This window comes from Belonocnema kinseyi, chromosome 6 (genome assembly GCF_010883055.1).
Source record: "Belonocnema kinseyi isolate 2016_QV_RU_SX_M_011 chromosome 6, B_treatae_v1, whole genome shotgun sequence".
Lineage (NCBI taxonomy): Eukaryota > Metazoa > Arthropoda > Insecta > Hymenoptera > Cynipidae > Belonocnema > Belonocnema kinseyi.
Window position 1 is genome coordinate 59993091 of NC_046662.1, and position 17492 is coordinate 60010582.

Here is a 17492-nt window from a genome sequence, read left to right on the forward strand (position 1 = left end):
TTTCTTTGACCTTAAAATAATTGATGTGTAGTTTTTGTACTTCTTGTTCTCGAGGCACCATTGTAGGTGCCTTTTTGCCTTGTCTCAAAGCATAACTGATTAGTTAAAAATTCCATCTTTGTTTTATTGTTGGACATGCTACGACGAGGGTGCCTATGGGCTATGCTAGCTCTCTTATTTTCGATTTGCTATTTACCTTGAAAACTTTGTACTCACCTATTAATAACTTCTTGCTTCTTTTCAATTATTCCGATATAAAATTCGTTCTATCCAAATCGAAATCTAGGAAGGTACATAATTGCGAGGGCTTTAGCTGGAATTTTTTTAATTTTATGATAAGCCGTAGTGATTCAAGTATTTTTCATGCACTTACCCTTTCGACCTGAATTTGGTTTAAGTTTGCACAAAGCAATAATATCCTCCAAATATATGACTAAAGAAAGTAGTTGCTCTTTTAGTGTTTGGGCTACTGGCTATAGAATTTTTTTGAACATGTACGGCACTGTATAAAGCCCAAAAGGCATATCATCAAATTAATGGAAATTGTTATAAAATTAAAATCTAAGGAATTGTCTTGTAATTTTTTGCTACGGAAATTACAAAATATGCATCTTTCAAGTCTAAAGAAGCCACGTAGCACTCTTTTGTTACAAATTAAAGGTCTATCATTTGGAAATTCTCCTCAGTGGAAACGTATAGAAAATTGAATTTTTCTCTATTGGCAAGCCAATCGTGCTTTGTGTTTTGAATTTATCTTCTACTGACAGTAGAGTTTCAAACGTGATTTTTGCCCAGGACTTTGCATAGTACTTTAAGCGAACAGTCAATAACCTCAGTTTTATTCCCTCGGGTTATACTTTCCGTCGTTGATTCTCGCATGCCGAATGCTTCTGTCCTTCCCTGCTGCCTGCTATTTTTAGCCTTTCTCAGAATAAATTTCCAAACAACAAAGTTTTAGCCGAATCTCTGGGTTAAGAGACAGATCAATCATCATGGCACAATATTGTTCTGGAGGATATTCGTCCATCAGTTCTTTAAAGGAAACTTTTGGCAAACCTGGGTTGAGAATTTTTGTCCCTAACTCTGCTACTGAGTCCAAAAATGGTGAAGGCAGCACTGCTTTCTCTACTTTTTTCATAGCCTGTTCAGTTTTCTTAATTCTTCACGATCTTATCTCGACACTTTTTCCCTTTATTTGGTCGATTGTTATTTTAAAAACCAGTTTACTTTTATTAGTGCATAAGAATAGCGAAAAAAAATTTAATCTCAAATTAAAAAAATGGCACTGAAACGAGCAGTACTTGTGTTTACCAAATAATGTGAGCTAGGGAACGAAGCAGCGAAGTACAGTTACAAATTCGATTGTTCACGGTATTTCCTATTTCAACAGTAGACAGCTACGAATTTCTTGATATACAAACAAATAACTTCACTCAGATAAAATATTATGTGAAAAAATCTAAATCACTAAATTAGTTAAATTACTAATTTGCGCAGTAAAAATATATGATTTTATTTAATGCTTTAGGGATACATATATATTAATTAAAACAAGGCTATAGAAATGGAAAACTTGAAAAATAGGAGAGATCGATAAAACTCGTGATTATGCAACATTTTCAAGTTTATTGAAACAATTTATTACACAACTTTTTGCTTATTTTAATTCATATAGAGAAGAAGTTTGCTTAAATACTAAACAACATAATATAATAAAGTTTAAATAAATCTTCGGAATGTATAACTTTGGCATTTGGAGTGAGTGGTGATTCTTCATTATTTTTACCTCTTCATCTTCATTTGTATCTGTACGAAAAAATATAAAGTTTATTATTTTTAATATTTTTTAAATGTATAATTTAGAACTAGTTTGGTCTATTGTAGTGGTGAAAATTATATATAGTAATACTGAGTAATATTAGTATTAGTGTTAAATGAATTAGGAATAAATTCCGGAAAGAATAAATTAACAAGCACCTTACCATAAATTACATAAGGCGTTTTTGTACCCCTCCCCGCCCTCCTACTTCAGATACGGTTCGATTTGCTTTGTTAAATAAATACGTGGAAAATTAGTTGAAGCAAATCAAATGATTTAACAACAATAATAAGTATTAGGTTTCAAGAACGTACAATTTCTTTACGGTTTAAAATGTTGTTTGATCTGAAACTTTTTGTATTTCGAAGATACAGGCGTGCAGTTCGAAATCAAAAAGTGTGTAATATAAAATTAATCTATTTTTGAAACAAAATTTCTCTTTTTTAAATTTAACAATTTAGGAGCATCAAAAAATGAACTTTAATATATATTTAAACTATTATTTTACAGTCATATGTAAATTATCAAAATTCATATTTATTGATGGCACCTTTCTCAGTCTTTTTAATTCTCCTCAATTAGAAAAAATTTTTTTTTCTTCTTAGAACTTCACTCTTTTCAGTTAAAAAGTTTACTATTAATTTTTTGGTTAGGAATCCATATTTTGGGTGAAAAGATTCATTATTTGACTAGAAATTAATTGATTATGTTGTGAATTTTACTGTTTTGTTGAAAATTCGTCTTTTTTGGCTTAGAAATTCAAGGTTTTACTAGGTGATTAAAAAATGTTGAAGAAAATTTTACTGTTTCTACTAGAAATTTAATCTTTTTGGTTAAAAATACGTTGAAAATAAATCTGTTTTGGTTGAGGATTTAAGTATATGGTTCAAAAATCAAATTTTCTAATTAAATAAGACTATTTTTTATTAAAAATATTACTACTTTGTTGAAAGTTGGTCTTTTTCAAAATTATTTTTTGATGTTGAATATTCATTATTTTAGTTACAAATGCAACTATTTTTAATAAAAAGCCAACTGTCTAAATTTAGATGGTAAAATTTACGTAACCTTAATAAAGACTGGTGTACGGAATTCATAGTTACAGAAAAAAAAATTTACATAATTTATGGAAAACCCCTTATATCCATATATAGATTAAGTTAATGTTAATACGTGACTTTCGGCAGAGGAAGTTTTTTATTTAATTAACCTGGGACAAATAATTTTTTAGTTTAAGCCCAGAAATACTCATCACTTTTGAAAAACATGTATGCTTTAGGCAAAATTCTATAATATATTTGCTTTAAATTGTATTTTAGTTTTTGAATTACCTGCTGGATGAGGAAGTGTATGTGACAGAGATGTCTGATTCCGAATAACACTATGTGCCAGCTAACCATTATGTTCGATCCATCCGTGATCATTATGATACATAGCATAATCTTTTGTTTCTCCTGGAAGTCGCGCTGTAGCACCGCGATCAGGGATCATTGCCATACCTAATTGCTCGAGAAAAATATAGTTATTATCATTATTTCGAAGATTATAAAACTCAAGAAAAATTACTTCTAAAATTTACTTAATTGTGAGTCTATTAGTAATTAACTCAGAAATTGAATTTTTTATTTGATAAAGATACTTTGTAAACAATGATCTATATCAGATATTTATGATACTATACATTAAGTTTTTACGCCTGTATCGATCATATATTACTTAGCATTAAAATTTAAGTATTATATTTTATCAGGAAAGAAAAATTAAGAATTGTGTAAATAATTTTAAATAAAGAATGCACTGTTCGAATTTTTTGTATGTACACTGCCCTACAACGGAAAAATAGGTAAGCGACATTTTTTAGAAAAAAGTGTTTTTTATATCAGTGGAATCCTGAGTTCCATGGTTAACATTATAATTTTTATTATTTATACCCGGGTGGAAATTTAAGTCGGGGGCTGGCCAGTTTACGGCTGGAGAGCCCGGCTTTAAGTCGGTAGCTGACCGGGTTTTCTGGTCTGAATCCGACCAGCATCGTCACGCTGCGTTGGACAACGTCCCGCCATGGAGCATGGCCGGGAACTGGCCGGGAGTTGGCCGGGGATTTCGACCGTGACTCGGACAAGATTAATTGCTGTTTTAATAGATTTAAATAATTCTTGTTTCAATTGTATGAAGAGCATCTGTCACTGAGTTGGAGGATCAATTTTATCATTTTTAACATTAATTATTCTCACGAAGTCTTTGAGAGACAAAAAAGTTTTTAAAAATAAATATTAAATGATTGCAATCATTTTGACTTTAAATATTAATAGTCTTGTTTAGAGTAAATACATATATTACATATTTAAATATTATATTACAAATGAAATTTCTAACACTACGGGGTATCGAACCTACATATATCTATGCCTAACTCTAACGCCTAGCAGTCGGGAGTGCTAACCACTGCGCTAAACCGACAAGTTGAAACTCGTTGAAAAGCCATCCTCATAAGCGACAGTTCAGAAAAGTTAAAGTACCAACTTTTAAGCACTCTTTTTCTAATAAATTACTAATTTCAAATAAATAATTTAAACCGATTACAATTCTTCTTCGCGTGATATTTTATTTTTTCCCGTTTTAGACTATTTTACAACTTTTTACAATGACAGGAACTGTAATTTTTATAAACATTTAAAATTATCAACAGCGGGACTCACAAATTCAATCGTGAAAGTTGAAAATTTCTTAATGATAAAAATTTTTTGACTTTCGTGTAAGGTTTGGTTTTTAGGTGCTTTATACTATTTTACAACGTTCAATTTTGATATAAAATGTAATTTTTTTCTAAATATTTTCAATTTTTCATAAAGATGGAACTTAGAATTTTTTTCTTAAAAAAAAAAAACAGCTCGAATTTCAAAAAATTGTCTTCGAATTTTTTACACAAAAAGCATGGTTTGAAAGTCTGAACTCATGAAACCTTAAAATTTGTGGTGTGAAAAAGATATTCACCCAATATATGTTCACGCATGGAACATCCATGCGGGTATAAGCATCCATTTTTTAATGAAATCAGAGAAAGTAATTAAGTTATGAACAAAGTTCAACAATTTTATTATTGCCAATCAGCGCCCGGCCAGCTACCGTCTGAACATACGATCATAGGATTTGTCCGATCGGAGCCTAATCATCCCCCGACTGGGGTTTTGATATAAATTTTGTCCAGCGAGTCCCCGACCAGCGCATGGCTAGGCTCTTGAAAAACAAACATAGCCCGGCCAGTCCCCGACCAGAAACCTTGTTGTGCCAGGGCTAACCTGGGCTATTTCCACACGGGATAATGAAACATGAAATTTAACATCCTAAATATTATGCAAATGGACCAAATGCATCATAAAAATGTATGAAAAGTACTTTGCGGTGTCTGAAATTTGTAACAGAAGAAGAATACGTCATGAAATACAAGGTAAGAATATATATTTACAGTGCTTTTTATTTGCTGAAGCAGTTTTTGTTTGATAATAAAAAGCAAAACAAAAAAACAGAATACATACAATTATTTTTCGAATTGTATAAAGTATAGAAATAATATATTAACCATTTTTAAATTTCTTTAATAAATATAATTTTTTAAACAATTATTTGTTCAAAAATATTTTTAAATTGTATTTTGTGAATTAGGCATACTGTTTAATAATGCCGAGTGATAATTTCTGTTGGAAACGTCATGTCATTTTTAAACAATCTGTTAATTTTTAGGGTGAACCGCGTTGAAACGCGTATTGAAATTTAAAGAAACTGATGGTTTATTCAAGATTTAACATAGGACGCGGCAGTCATGCGTTCGGTACGTTACATCAATGTAAACTGAACAGTAGACACGTAGGGTCGTACACGTGATCTCGAAAGGCCAGTGCCTACGGGTGTACCAAGTTAGGGTGCAAACTTAACACTTTCCCTCAATCGTGGGAGCGCAGCATCTCGGTCCAGGCAATAAGACTCCCAGTCGCAACTTGTTTCTCTCATGCTTGGGTCCTATCAATCATTTAATGAGGACATCAGCTGTCATCATCTCCGAAGAAATATATTTTATTTCGACGTGGCCATCTTTCAGAGCATCTCGCATAAAGTGGTGACGTTTGTCAAAATGCTTTCATCTTGAGTCAAATACATGATTTTTGGCTAGTATTTGAGCAGCCTGATTGTCATTATAAACTAGAGTTGGTTTATCGGCTGGAAAACCGATTTCACTCATAGATCGACGAAGGTAGATGACTTCTTTGGCAGACTCAATGAGTCCCATGTACTCAGCTTCTGTACTGGAAAGTGCTACTGTCCTTTGCTTCTTAGCCTCCCAGTTAACAGCTGCTCCAGCAAATATAAATGTGAATCCAATATATTATCGGCGATCTTTCGAGCAACTTCTTCAATATGAACCCACGTAGCCTTCGAGACACTTTTCGGTTTTTGAGAAAGTTAATCCGCTGTCCAAAGTTCCTTTAAGATATTTTAAAACCCTTTTAGCAGCTACCCAGTATTCTGTCGCGTAGCAGGTGTTAAATTGGCTTGGATAATTCCAGCAAATACAAGCTAGGTACATCAGGGATCCTATCAGTTCACAGAATGAATATTCGCCTAATTCTTCCTTCGAAATTGATTCTGGTCTGCTTAGTTTTATTTTAAATTTAACATAGGGCCCGACAGTGGTGCGTTCGGTACGTTACCTCAATATAAACTGAACAGTGGACGCCTAGGTGCGTACAAGTGATCAAAAAGGGCCAGTTCCCACGGGTGTACCAAGTTAGGGTGCAAACTTAACGCAATTTCCATTCTTAATCCGTCCATTCTCAATGTTAAGAAAATTCAAAGAAAAAAAATTAATTTTAGAAACAATAACATAAAGCTTTCACCAGATTTTAATGCTTCTCAAAATCATTCAATATTGTATTAAAATTCATAAAATAAGATTTTGTAAATATTGTTGAAAAAAATCATCGTTTAAACAAATTCAGTTTGTTGAAAAAATTAAAAAATAGTTAAAATATTCCTTTTATACACTATACAGTCAGAAAAATAATTGTATATGTTCTATTTTCTATTATTTTTTAAAAGTTTTCAAAAGTATGTAATTATTCAAAAAAAGTACCATAGAGCACAATTTGAGAAAAAAGTGGACATATCTGGCTCAATTTTTAGATATTTTTAAAATAAACAATAATTAATTTTTCAAATAATAATCGTCAGTGGATGTTCAAATTGTGCATTTGTAATTATTTATATAAAAAAATGGCAGAACTTACTGAAAATTAACAATAATATGTAAAAAAATCTGCCCGCGTCATACGTCCATCAAGGTTACACCTTACCTATGACCTGACTACACTTTTTAACGTAAAATTTTCCGCTCTTTTGATTGCCAATGTCAAAAATTAGCCATTTCATTAAGAAAACAAAGGTGACTTTAAAATAACCATGAAGGTCATGGTCAAGGTCAAAGCTAAGGTCACCACTAGATTGGTCGTTGAAAGTTACTTCAAGAATGACCTCAACCTTCTCCAAAAAAATTGTGCCTAAGGATTTATTTGGCTGTCCCGGGACTTTTTGCACACCATGTATAAGTATAATTTATAAGCAGATTTATTTTAATTTCGAGCGCCCTATTGAGAGGCAGTGCTTCTTAATCTCCCTCGGGGAAAGCGAAGACTAGAAGGTAAGGTAACTTTCGAGTGTAGTTGAGGGGAAGGCGCCCTATTGAGAGGTGCTCTGATGAGAGGCTCGACTGCATTGGGAATGCTACTCAGACTTGATAGCCTGTTTTTCAATCAATTCCGATCTAAGAATCAATTTATTTTTAATCAAACCTGAATCCGCTACTTTCTTGTAATAGAGACTTGCATCCCCTTTAGAGACACCTTCTTTTGGCGGCCGGGAGGTTGACTGGCAAGCATTATAGGAAAGAGGATTTCTAAAAATTTCATTTGAAATATCTGTGGTTTCTATTAAAGACTCATTGATTAAGAACTATGATGTGGCTCTTATGAAATGGCAGACGCTTTCTCTACGCAAGTCTATGAATCTTTATAAGCCAAATGTTCCTGAGATTCACAAGTTTCCTACACAAGAGTACGAGAAAGGCTTTTTATACAGTGCAATTGACTCCAACAGGTCTGCGTTATCCTGGAATTTAGATTCTTGAATCACCAACAACGTAAGAATACAAAGGTTTTTGAAAGGAATTCCGATATTAAGACCAGTTCACCCCAGATGCGACCACACCTGGAATCCGCAAGTGGTTCTAAATTATTTTAATTCTAAACCGACTAATGAAGACATAAATGATCAAGATTTGTCCACAATGCTTGTCACGTTCTTAGCAGTCATTAGAAGACATCGAATGCAAAGCTTTGCTTCTATCACAATCAGTAACATTAGTATTTTTTAGAATTTTTTCCAAATACATAACCCTTAACCCTTAATTAGAGTATTTCCAAGTATTCTGTGCATAGGTCTGACTTTTATTAATAATTTAGAGCTTAGTATTATAAACTAAGATATTTTTTGCAAAATGTTTAGAACTTTGTAAAAAAAATTAATTTGCTTAACAATTTTTTCCCCATAAACCGTATAAAAATATTATTTCCTGCAATTCATGACACAATCAATGAATGGTCAAAGTACTTTCTTTTAAGATATTTAGCAATTGAGTATTTGGTTCCTAATTCTTAAGGCGCGCTTTTAAATATTTTTTATTAATTTCTGGCATAAATCATTTAGATATTCATATCTTGAAGCAAGCAGAGCCGATTTTTCAATGAAGTCATTACGTTAAATATTATAACTTACATTATGAGCGCCGAAAATGCATTTACAGCTAACACTGCGCATTACTACTAGTGTTCTTCCCTTTTTGATTATTAGACAAAATATAAAAATTTCATAAAAAAATGGCTCTGCTTGCTTCGAGATACAGTTATTTAGATGAGGTATGGAAAAAATTAAACACAAATATTCAACCCTGCGGACTCAAAATTCGGACGCGATTAGACAGTCTGATAAAAGGCCTTAAGGTAATGTCACGAGTGTTTCACGTTACCAGATTCCTACCTTATCACCCCTACCCTATGATACTTTCATAACAAGAAAAAAATTAGACGTTTTACAGAATTCTCTAATATTTGTTTTATATCATATTTTAGTTTTTAAATTACCTTTTATTGATCGATTAGGAGGAAGCAGATCAAAAGTACGCCCACCTTCGTCGACAATTCCAATTTTTCGAAACTCGTAATGAATCGTGGAACCATCTACAAGCGTGATTGGTTTTGGCGGTTGACTTGATTCTGTATAAGAAATATAGTTACTTATTATTGTAAAGTTTTAATGATTTGAATAAAATTTTTCTTCTAAATCTTCAGGTGTCATTCTGAAACTAAGTCACGCTATTTTGAAATCTTTTTCCACCGCTCCCCTCCTTCGTGATAGATCATCACACAAAGCTTGACCTCCCCCTCCCTCAGAGTTACGTCAAAAATACGCCCCCGCCCCCTTCGAGACAAAATTGTTCACTTAATTTTGTTTGATGAACACTTCAAATAAAATATAAATCATACGAATATAATATTTTAAAAGAAATTTATGTCAACAGGAAACCTCAACTTAATATTGAATAAATTGTATGAAACCTATTTTATATTTTTCAAATATAATGCTACTATTGACACTATTTTTAATTTTTTAAATCAGCCAGAGGCCTGCAACAATTGTCCGAAAAATTCAAAGTAGAATTTTTTTTAATCACATTTTTTAAAAATATTATATATAATTGAAAATAAGTCCCTGGAAGTTCCAACTAGGTAAAGCCAATATCATTTTTTGTCTTGCTTATTCACAAGTTATGAGATTAAACTTATGGTTTCTTTCAAGCGTGATATATATTTTTTTCCAAGAAAAGACAGTTTTCAAACCCTTATGAACAGAAAGTGGACGAGCGTAGTCTGAAGTTGCGCACCGAACTCTCCCACCACGCCCCCCATGCAGCGGTTCTCTACAGCGAGGAAGCCTAAGTCAAGCTCGGTGCACAACTTCAGACTACGCTGGTCCACTCTCTGATTATGAAGTTCTGTTTTGGATAAAAATTAAAAAATGTATTTAAAAGTAATTGAGAATGTCAAGTAGGTAAGGCCTCTAGGCATATAGGTGCTTTACAAGGAGTAAAAAAAAAGTATTTTATAAAAACACTACAAAAGCGGTTTCGGTGGAAAATTTGGGAGGGGGAATTTAGTATAATCGACAATTTACTTAGGAAATTAAATATCATTATTCTATAGTTAGAAAAGAGACTTGGATAGTATTATAGTTTTGGAATTACCGCCTGAGTCTACGATTTTGCTAGTTTTTGCTTTTTGACGTGGCGGCATTGATTCTGCAAAAAGAAATAAAAGGGTTTTTTATTAAAAAATAAACATTAAGATGGTCGGAAAAAATCTTATAGTATAAAAATTTTAATTTGCACTAGGAAATTATTGTTTCTTTCTGACAATAAATTGCATAAAGGAGTTTAAATTATGTATTGATACTGCTACTAAGAAAGGTGTATTTTATGGCGAAAAGATTAATTTACATAGCAAAAATGACGAATTTTCAAAAAATTCGAGAATTCTTCACAAAAAAGTTGAATTTTCAACTAAAACAGATGACTTTTTAAAGAAAAGATTAATTTGTTACCAAAAATGCAAATATTCAATGAAATTTCAAAAATTTCAATCAAAAAGTTAAATTTTCATCCAAAAAGATGAATTTTTAAACAAGATGATTAATTTACTACAAAAAAGAAATTTCTTTAACAAAATTCAAGAATTTAAAAAAAAGTTGAATTTTCAACTAAAAACATAAATTTTTAAACAAAAAGAAGAAACGAGTTGATTTTATATTTAACAATATTTAAAGAATTTTATTATCTTAATGCATCAGGAAAATAAATATATATATATAAATATAAAAAAGGACTTAACTTGAATGATAGGGGACCTCTAAATCATATTTAATTTAATTTAATTTTTCTTTTGATTAAATAATTTGTTAACTACAGAGAATATTCATGCAGGCTAGTGTGCGATGTAAGATACTTTATCCTTACAGACAAATGTGAAAATTATGAAATATAATTACTATTATCCTTTAGAAAAATAAATTCTCAATTTTTTAAAATTTTCATTAAATTATTTACAATTATGATATTATAAAACGGGATTATCGTGTATTTATATTATTTGAATAAATACGTTTTTAAGGCATTGAGCAAATAAAAATAGTAATTAACAAAAAGGATAAGATTCCAATCCAAATTTAAATGTTTTTTTTTAATTTGTTAAATAAAAAGGATAGTTGTGCACACTATTATGCGATACAAGATATTTTCTGAAATGATTAATTTCTAATTCTATTATATTCTACTTACGAGCGGAATGACACATCAAAAAAATTAACAGCAGAGAACAAATAGGAAGCCTCATTCTGCTAGAGATAGGCCACTGATTTTTTATTAACTTTTTAGGCTGGAACTGAGAAAGTGTGAAAGTTTGTACTTGTATATATATTAGCCGGTATCTGATTATTGACAAAAATCATGTGGTGGTGGGGTGGAGTTGGGAAAAAAAAAATCGGCGTGATGGTAGGTTTCTTAATATACATTAAGCAAACTTTACATACTTTCCTTGAAAATTTTATCTATGTTTCCATGGCATTCCATTCATTCGGTATCTCGAATTTTGAAACGTAAATTTATTTTTAAATTACTATAGAAAAAATACTTCTATTATAAATCTTTGACAAAATGTTGTAAAATATGAACTCTATAAATTAGAAAAAAATTCTGATCCCAGTATTTTTTTGTTAATTCGAACCAATTTATATCATGAGGAAAGACCGATGGTCATGAAACATCATTAAAAACTTAAAAAAGATCATTTATACACTTTTCAATCCAAGAATAATTAATAGCTTAAACTTATTAAACTTTGTGAACAAAAAACCGGGCTTTGGAAGCTGTATCCTATTTAACTTGAAAACCTTGTGACATTAGTTATAGAGACTATTTTTACGTTAAAGTTCATTAGAAAATAATCTCTATAGCAAATGACACTAGGTTTTTTCGCTAAATGCTGGCTTTCTTAACTTAGTAATTTAGTAGCAAATTTAATTTTTGCAGCTAATAGAAAACTCATGCAGCCTGTCATTTTAATAAATTCGTGCAAAATGCTTTCAAGTTTTTCAGACGATGAAATGTTACTTCAAAAACTACATGATAATTCACACACTTTAAAATTAGATAATTAGGCTGTACGTACGTATTATTTTTCGAAAGGTTGCGTGTTTTTTGTTTGATTTGTGAAAAACAATGTTGAAAATAAAAAAAAATTAATAATTTTCTGACAAACAGCAGAAAATATGTAAAAAATAAACTGAAGAAAGTTGCTCATCCCAAAAAAGAGTTACAATGTTTTGTTAACAATTGTTTTATAGGAGGCATGGTTCTTCTTTTAGTTGTCAAAAATAAACTTAAAAATTAAAAAATAAGATTTTTTAAAACGATATAAGGTACGAAAAAAAATTAATGGAAAAAAGTTGTGCTCCCAAAAAGGATTTACAAATTTCTTATTTATAGTTTTCAGAAAGAGCGAGTAGATTTTCTTTTAATCGTCAAAATAAGATTAAAGGTAAAAAATTTAACTTTTGGAAAAACGACACAAGACAAAACCATTAAAGGACAAAAGTTGTTCAACCAAAAAGGATCCACAAATTTGTTATTAACTATTGTTATAAAAATATACTTAAAAAAATACAACGCACGATACGAAAAAAAAATCTAAAAAAGAAAAGTATTACTTTTGAAAGCCCTAGAAGATCATCATAACAATTGTTTGAATCTTCTTGAAAAATCGAAATTTAAAATTTTGATCACACAAAAAATAGTGAAAAATAAAAAATAATTCTATTTTCGGTGAAACTATGCAAGATAAAAAAGAAGATGAAAAGCCAAAAATTGTCCACTTAAAAATGATATAGAAAACTGTTATTAACTCATTTTTGATAGAGCACGTAGTTTTTGTTTTATTCGAAAAAATGAAATTGAAAATGAGGAAATTAAATTTTTGGACAAACGACACAAGCTATAAAAAAAAGAATTGACCAAAGTTGCTCTTTCAAAATGGAGCTACACATTTTTCATCAATAATTTTTTTAAAGGTACGAAGTTTTGGTTCAAATCATACAAAATAATATTCAAAGTAAAAAAGTGAATTTATTGAAAAGCTTCCCATGATACGAAAAAAAATGGATAAAAGTTGTTTACTCAAAAAGTATCTATAAATTTCTTATTAATAATTTTCAAATGGAACATGTAGATTTTCTTTTAATCGTAAAAAGAAGATTGTAATAAAAAAATTAAACATTTGGAAAAACGAAACAAGAGCCAAAAAAAATTAAAAGACAAACGTCGTTTAACCAAAAAGGATCCACAAATTTGTTATTAACTATTGTTATAAAAATATATTCAAAATAAAAAAAATACAACGCGCGATTCGAAAAAAAAAATAGAAAAAAAGTATTTTTTTTTTAAAGCCCTAGAAGATCATCATAACAATTGTTTGAATCTTCTTGAAAAATCGAAATTTGACATTTTAATCGCACCAAAAATAATGAAAAATAACAAATAATTCTATTTTTCGGTGAAACTATGCAAGATAAAAAAGAAGATAAAAAGCCAAAAATTGTGCACTTAAAAAAGATAGAGAAATTTGTACAAAAGCAAGGTAATAAAAATACGTGTGTTTCAATACCATTTCATATTATGAATTGTAATAATATTATACCTTTTTATGAATGATAAACTTTTGTTGGATAGCTGAGAATAAATTGCAATGCAAAAAAGAATAAAATACTAAAGTAATCATGACAAATAAAATTTGTACTTTATTTTACAATTTTGGATAAAATCGAGCGCGGGGTTTGATACCTTGCACTCACTTTAGAACAGTTTTTCAAAGATTCTTTTATAATTAGAAAGTACAATGTTTGGGCCTAGTTATGGGGCAGAAAGTTTGCCATTTTTCCAAATTTCTTTCCACTAATCTAAATGAATGTAAATTCTAGTAATAAAATTAGTGTTTCATTGCTTTACTCATTAGATTATAATATTTCAGCATTTCAATAATGCGGAACCCTGAAAAAATCATGTGAAAAGATCAAGGTAAAATAGATAAAGTTTCCAAATAATTCTTCTTATTGCATTATCATAGAAATGACTTGTAAGATTGAATGAGATGATGTACGTTGAGAAAAATATTTGTCAAAAGTTAAAAATTAACATTTTCAATTTAAAATTTAAGTATTCCATTTTTTATAGTTAATCGATCTTTTTCATTTGAAAATTCAACTATTTTATTGAAAATCGATATGTTTTCTTCAAAACATCTATTTTGTTCAAATAATCTCATGCGATAAAAGTTTATCTGTTTGGCTGAAGTTTGCTTGAAAATAATTAAGTCGTTTTTGTATAAATCCAAGTGTTTTTGACTTGAAATAAAAATAACTTTTAATTAAAATATCAGCTATAACATTTTTTGTAGAAAATTCATGTTTTTAGGTTGAAAATAACAATTTGGTAAAAAGTTGCACTATTTGTTAGAAAATTTAGCTGTCTCGTTTCTGGTTACATATTGATCTTGTTTGGTCTGAAGATTCAATTAATTAGTCGGAAATTTATATTATTTGCTGAAAAGATTACTTTTTTCGTAGAAAATGAATGCTGTTTGTTAAAAATTAATTTATTGTTTTAAAATTGAACTATTTTGTTAAAAATGTAAGCATTTTGTAAAAAATTCATCTTTTTGGTAGAAAATGAATTTTCTTATTTAACATTCAACTATTTTATTAAAATTGTATGTCCTTTGTTGATAAGTCACCCTTTTGGTAGAAAATTAACATACTGGGTTGAAAAGTCATTTTTTAGTCGAAAATTCAACTGTTTAGAAAATTCGTCTTTTTCATTTGAAAGTACAATTCTTTTGACAGAAATTTCGTTCGTGAAATTTCAGCACGGGCTGCTTTGGCAGAAGATTCAATTATTGTGTTAAAACTTCGCCTCTTTGGTCCAGTTGAACTGCTTTTATTAAAAATATCAAGTATCACATTTTTTGTTCAAAATTCATCTTTTTTATAGAAAATTAATCGTGTTTATTACCTTTTCTCGCTGATTAAACTGTCTGGGTAAAAATGTTTGCATTTTGTTAAAACCTCTGCTTATTTGTTAAAATCTATGTTCTTTGTTAAAAATTCAATTATTTTGTTAAAAGTTGATGAATTATGTTGGAAATTTAATAATTTAGTAGAAAATTGCACTATTGTTAAGAAAATTCAAATGTTTTGTATGTAACATACTTTTTTTAATGCTAAATAATTTGAATAAATGAATACTAAACTATTTAATTTCCATTAAAAAATTAATCTTTTTTAGTATAAGAATTCAAATAATTGAAAAAATGTATGTCATTTGTTGAAAATTTGTTTCTTTATAGAAAATTAATATTCTAAATTAAAAATTCAAATATTCGGTTAAAAATGTATGTATTTTGTTTAAAATTAGTTTTTTATAAAAAAAATTAATTTTTCATTGAAAATTCATCTTTTTTTATGAAAAATCCAACTATTTTAATGACAATTCCATTTTCGTTAAAAAAAAATTTGCTTTGGTTCAAGATTAACCTATTTTGTTGAAATTTTTACTCTTTTTGGTTCACCGAACTGCTTTGAATTAAAAATATCAACTATTAAATTGTTTATCCAGAATTCATATTTTTGGGTTAAAAAATGGACTAATTGGTTAAAAGTAAAACTTTAAAAATTAGGAATAAATAACAACCCCCCCCCCCCCCCTCAATATTTCAAATAGAGATTGGGGAAGTTGAGGAATAAGCGATCATCCTAAAAAGCGTTTCTCCTAAAAAAAAGTTCACCTCATATAGGAAAACGAACAAAATAGAACAAAAAGAAATATATTTGTAGAAATAAGGATTTTTCGTTTCCCATATATTTTGGAAAGAAGCTTATTAAATTGTTTACTTAGCGAAATAATCTTAATTTTTTTTAGCTATATAATATATGTAAGTTCAAAAATTGGACAAAAACGTGAATTCATACATAGATAAGATTTAAAAAAGTAGGCGATTGTGTAAGAGTGGTGGAAATATTTATTCAATTTTGAATGAATTCTAATTGCCAAGAGATCGTTTTATTTGTAAAATTTAATATTTAAGAATAACTTTACTGCCGTCTTAAAAAAAAATTTCCATTGAAACGTGGCAGATGGAAAAGGATTGTTCAGGGAATAAAATAATCAATTGTTAAATGAAATTCAATGAAAGTTTTTACTTTTGTCTTACATTTTATTTTAGGAATATATGTTTCTAAACTAGATTTTCTCTCTCTTTCTAGTTAGAACTGACAATTATATATTTTTTAATTCCCCGTTCGAAGAATTATAATAATTCCTCTCGAAAATGTTCTGTTCCAAATCAAAATGATTATTCTTTTGAACAATGACCCTTTTAGAGACAGAATTATAGCAATTCTTTAGAAAAATGTTTTGTTTCAGATCTTAATTATTATTATTTCATTTGAAAATTGAATATTTAAAGTCAGAATAATAATTCTTTTAGAAAATTTCTTTCATCGAAGGTTATCAGAATAATGAGGAACAAACTTAGAGCTGCATTTATTTTTCAAATTTATCTAGAAATTCTTTGAGATCTTTGAAATTTTTAATGCTGTATTACATTATTTACGCGAGCAGTGCAACCAAACTGTTTGTATGTTCTCCTTAATATAACTACGCACTAGATGAATAAAAATCTTATTCCATACATTTTTTTTTAGAAAATACCGTATCATTACCAACCATTCCATAAAACTCGTTTTTAATCAAATCTCTATTTGTTCCTCTTGACACATCTCTAACTCTCTCAATTGGTGTTATAAGATGTGGATTTGTGGATATGGAGCTTGTGGAGTTGGGGTCTGCGGGTTTGTGGGTTTGTTGGTATGGAGCTTGTGGTTTTCGGGCTGTTTCATTTGGGGATTGGGATTTGTGGGTTTGGGGCTTTTTAGTTTTGTAAGTTTGAGGCTTGTTAATTTAGGGTTTGTATGCTTGGGGACGAAATTGATGCAGAAATTCTAGGTTTTTAACCATTTTTTGTATTCGTCCTAAAAAGCTGGACTAGCCACGACCTTTTTTAAAATCTTGGGGACAGAGGTTTTTTTTTCTTAAAGAAGAAGATCGATTTTATGGATTGAAATCACTTTCTAAATATTTCCATATTTATTTTTGAATCTTTTTCGCTTAAAGAGAAACATTATGGTTTATGAAAAATTAGAAAGATGGCCCTCCCCGCGTGTTCGTGGAAGCCATTTTCTATTTTAAGTCCTTTAGACATATCAAAAGCTTTTTCTTTCATATACGAAAAAGTCGAAATTTTCATTCAATTTTGATTATAAATGCATTATTTTAATATTTGTACGATTCTTTACTATTAGATTATCAGGTGTATACATATGAAACCGGTATTACCATCTAGCGGCCAGTAGGCACACTTGTAGGCACTGTCGGAACTTAATATTTGTGCTAATTGGCGTATTG

At 29.6% G+C, this 17492-nt stretch overlaps 1 protein-coding gene and 1 long non-coding RNA gene across 3 annotated transcripts in view; one reads left to right on the plus strand and one right to left on the minus strand.

Annotated features, from left to right (window-relative positions):
• LOC117174417 overlaps positions 1-3315 on the plus strand; it is a 17164-nt gene extending 13849 nt beyond the window's left edge. Inside the window, exon 3 of the long non-coding RNA XR_004467306.1 lies at positions 3139-3315. This is a non-coding gene — a long non-coding RNA (uncharacterized LOC117174417). The remainder of the gene's footprint in view (positions 1-3138) is intronic.
• LOC117174416 overlaps positions 2026-17492 on the minus strand; it is a 25879-nt gene continuing 10412 nt past the window's right edge. The window contains exons 1-5 of one of the 2 annotated variants that reach the window (XM_033363526.1): positions 11259-11353; positions 10170-10223; positions 9010-9141; positions 3151-3318; positions 2026-2047 (exon numbers count right to left, since the gene is read on the minus strand). In XM_033363526.1, coding sequence (XP_033219417.1) covers positions 3212-3318; positions 9010-9141; positions 10170-10223; positions 11259-11313 — 348 coding nt within the window. In that variant the 5' untranslated portion in view covers positions 11314-11353 and the 3' untranslated portion in view covers positions 2026-2047; positions 3151-3211. Of the gene's footprint in view, positions 2048-3150; positions 3319-9009; positions 9142-10169; positions 10224-11258; positions 11354-17492 lie in introns of those variants that run through there. The other variant, XM_033363527.1, reaches the window with a different exon arrangement.